The 3,231-nt window shown below is 63.6% G+C and overlaps 1 protein-coding gene across 1 annotated transcript in view; it reads right to left on the bottom strand.

Annotated features, from left to right (window-relative positions):
* Positions 1–2,024: 2,024 nt before the first annotated feature.
* The window catches only part of WFS1 (Wolfram syndrome 1 (wolframin)), a 25,606-nt gene continuing 24,399 nt past the window's right edge, over positions 2,025–3,231 (bottom strand). Inside the window, 1 exon segment of the mRNA XM_015565802.1 lies at positions 2,025–3,231. This exon segment is cut by the window's right edge and continues 16 nt beyond it. Within this exon segment, the coding sequence (XP_015421288.1) occupies positions 2,881–3,231 (351 nt within the window). The 3' untranslated portion in view covers positions 2,025–2,880.

Here is a 3,231-nt window from a genome sequence, read left to right as displayed (position 1 = left end):
ACAGGGACACCTGGTGCTGCCCCCACCCCCCCGCAGGGACACCTGGTGCTGGCTGCAGGCAGCGGCCTGTTTATCAACAGGAAGGGGGACGGGAACACAGCAGGAGCCTTGGGACCACAGGCCAGGGGCGGTCTCATGTTTATGGTTCATGGAAGCGTCCAGTCTCAGAGCCAGAGCGCGCAGCTGGCCAGGCCTGCGGGGGTAGGGAGGGGGGCCTTCCAAGCCGCTTCTCCTCCAAACTGTCCTCCCCCAAGAGCTCAGCGGCCTTTGCGGCCCGGGCTTCAGAGCCCAGAGGGGCTCCAGCTGCTGGCAGGTGGGCCACCTCCACCCCGGCCTCTGACCTCGGCTCTGGGGTGCCCTGCTGTGGGTTAGTCTTCCTCTGCCCTCGCCAAGTCCAGCTCCTCCCCTTGCCCTCACGGTGTGCGAACCCACGTGCTGCCAGAAGCCACCTGCCCGTCTCCCACCCGGGCTGGGGGTGCCTCCCTCCAGCTCCCGTGGCACTTCCTGCTCCGAACTGGGGCCTCAGGTCTGACTCGGGTGGCTTTCCTGAGGGCGGCGTCTGCTCAGCATCGCAGCGCAGTAAATATTTGTTCGAGGGCGGCCAGCGCCTTCAAGGCTCATTAGTTAAATAATGTTTTAGCTGGTCAGTCACGGGTACTGGACATGCTTTCCTGCATGTCAGGTACGAGGGCAGACAGTGCCTCCCGGGGTGCGTGGGGGGGCGGGTGCAGACAGCACCATCAGGCACCCCGCCCTCTGCCTGGATTAGGCCACTCTGATCCGCTCCACTCTAAACAGGGTTATTTTCACAAAGTTTAAGTTTCTAAGAAGCTAGAAGGTTCTGAAGTTCCATGAGTAGTTAACGCCTTTTAAAAATCCCACGTTGGTGAGCATTTACTAGGGCCTGGCCCCATTCTAACCAGCCTGCAAGGAAATGAACTCATCTGAGCCCAAACAGCCGCGGCAGGTGCTTCTATGTCCCTAATTCACAGCGGAGGAAGCAGAGGCCTGGGGGCCCGGCCTCTCGCCCCAGGTGGCAGGGCTGAGTCCGAGTGGGATTCCGTGGAGCGGCGGCTCATCCACTGTGCCTGCTGCGCTGAACTTACAGAGCGCCTTCCCCCTTCGGACTGGAGTCCTGGGCGTTGAGTGTTTGAGGAGGTTGCATTGCTATGAAGTTTTGAAAACCACTGACTAAGCTCCGACTTCCTGTTTCCCGGGTTGGACAGAGGCCCGGGGATGGCCTGAGTGGCTGCTGGTCACGCCGGGGTTTGTGAAGGAGGCGGAAGTGTAATCCGGGGTCCAAAGCCCAACCCGGGCAATCCTCAGGGGCCCAGCCGCCCGTCCAAGCGCAGCACGGAGCGGGGCCCCGGGAAGGGGACAGGTCGCCTAGGCCACGCGGCTCTGCCGCTAACGTGTGGCTGGCGTGGCCTCCTCCCCGAGCCTGTTTCTCTCCTGTGGCTGGTTTGGGACTGTCAGTGCACCTCCCTCACGCGGGGTTAGGACAGAGGCCACCTGTTTGCTCAGGAAGTGCCAGCCCACCGCCCCCCACAGTTAGTGGTGAGTCTGGGGGGGAGGTGAAGCTGACCTGTGAAGCATTTAGTGGCCTCAAATATTTAGGATCAGAGAGGAAGTGGGGCTGACCTTTAACCTCACCCACACCGCCCAGGGATGTGGAGCTGCAGGATAAACAGGACGACGTGATGCCGTCCGGCACTGACCACAGGCCATGGTTTCACAACCGCTGGAACACGCATGCGCTATTTCACCAGCGACGGGTTTCACAGATAATTGCGACCACGCGCGTTTCAGACGTGGCAGACTGCGGGCCAGCCGGGCGGTCAGCCACGAGGCAGGGCCCGGCCTGGAGGCGGTGCCAGGCCTGCTCACGGGCAGGCTCGCCAACTCCTGCGTCAGTTCTGCCCGTTGTAACGCAAACTGCACCGGAGTGGAACTCGGCGCAGGGCAGACCTGTCCTCGGGGCTGCGAGCAAGGCCTTCCTTTAAACAGAGGCAGAGGAACGGACAGTGGTTCCAACACAGGCTTTATTCTGCTGTTCGGGGCCCCGCCGTTCTGCTCCCCGTGGGGACACAGCCAGGCTTTCCTCGGGGCTGGAAGGGACACCCCAGGTTCTGTTTCCTAGGCCTGATGGGGCCAGGCGAGACCCTCACCCGCTCCCCACTCCCCAGAAGTGGAAGGCAAGCTGTGGAGCAGAGCGCAGCGTGGACGTGCTGTGCCCCTCGCTGCCCCTTGCCTGGCTCCGACCTGGAGGGAACGGGGGGCGGGGGCAGGGCCACAGGACGGCTCAGAGAGCCCGCAGGGCCGGCAGACAGCTGTCGAGGCTTAGCAGCCACCAAATAAATAAGAAGTGTCATGGTGAGTTTACACAGCAGCACATTCAAGAACAAATCCACACAGAAGTGAGCAGGGCCAGGCGCTGGGGGGAAGGGAACATCACTGCAAAGTGCCTCTCAGGACAGGCGTCCGGTCCGCCCGGCACCCAGCCTCTTGGGGAGGTCGGGACAGGTGTCCGGTCCGCCCGGCACCCAGTCTCACTCGGGGAGGTCGGGACAGGCATCCGGTCCGCCCGGCACCCAGCCTCTCGGGGAGGTCGGGACAGGCGTCCGGTCCGCCCGGCACCCAGTCTCACTCGGGGAGGGCAGGACGGGGTCAGGCCGTGCATGCAATTTCCACGCCGTTGGGCATTCCAAGCGGCAGAGCTGAAGCAGGCAGCTGGCGGAGGAGGCCAGCTGTACACGACAAAGGCCCCTGCATGTGCACACGCGAGCACACACACACACACGCACACTCAGCATTAGTGTTGCGCCAGCTGGCTGGACGGCCGCGCCCCGTCCTGCACCCCCAACCCGTGGGGACGCGCCCTCACACGGCCGACAGGAAGGGGAAGAAGAAGAAGTCGAAGGCGAACTTCACGGCGCCGTGCACGGTGCTGCGCCAGTCCTGCTCGATCTTCACGTGGCGCCGGGCGGGCGCCAGCTGGGACATGCAGTTGAGGCAGCTGATGGCCTTGAGCTCGAAGACGGGCCACTTGCTGCCCAGGCGGCCCTCCAGGACGGTGCTGAACTCGATGAGGCTGCCCTGGCGCAGGCCCAGCAGCACCTCCTTGAACTCGCTGCTGGCCCGCAGCACGATGTCCTTGGTCACGTCGTCGTCCTCGGGGCCGCGGCTGCCGTTGGCGCTGAAGGGCATGCCCACGGTGATCTCGAACTTGTA

The sequence above is a fragment of the Myotis davidii genome, unplaced genomic scaffold (assembly GCF_000327345.1).
Source record: "Myotis davidii unplaced genomic scaffold, ASM32734v1 scaffold960, whole genome shotgun sequence".
NCBI lineage: Eukaryota > Metazoa > Chordata > Mammalia > Chiroptera > Vespertilionidae > Myotis > Myotis davidii.
This window is presented reverse-complemented; position numbering and strand designations above follow the sequence as displayed.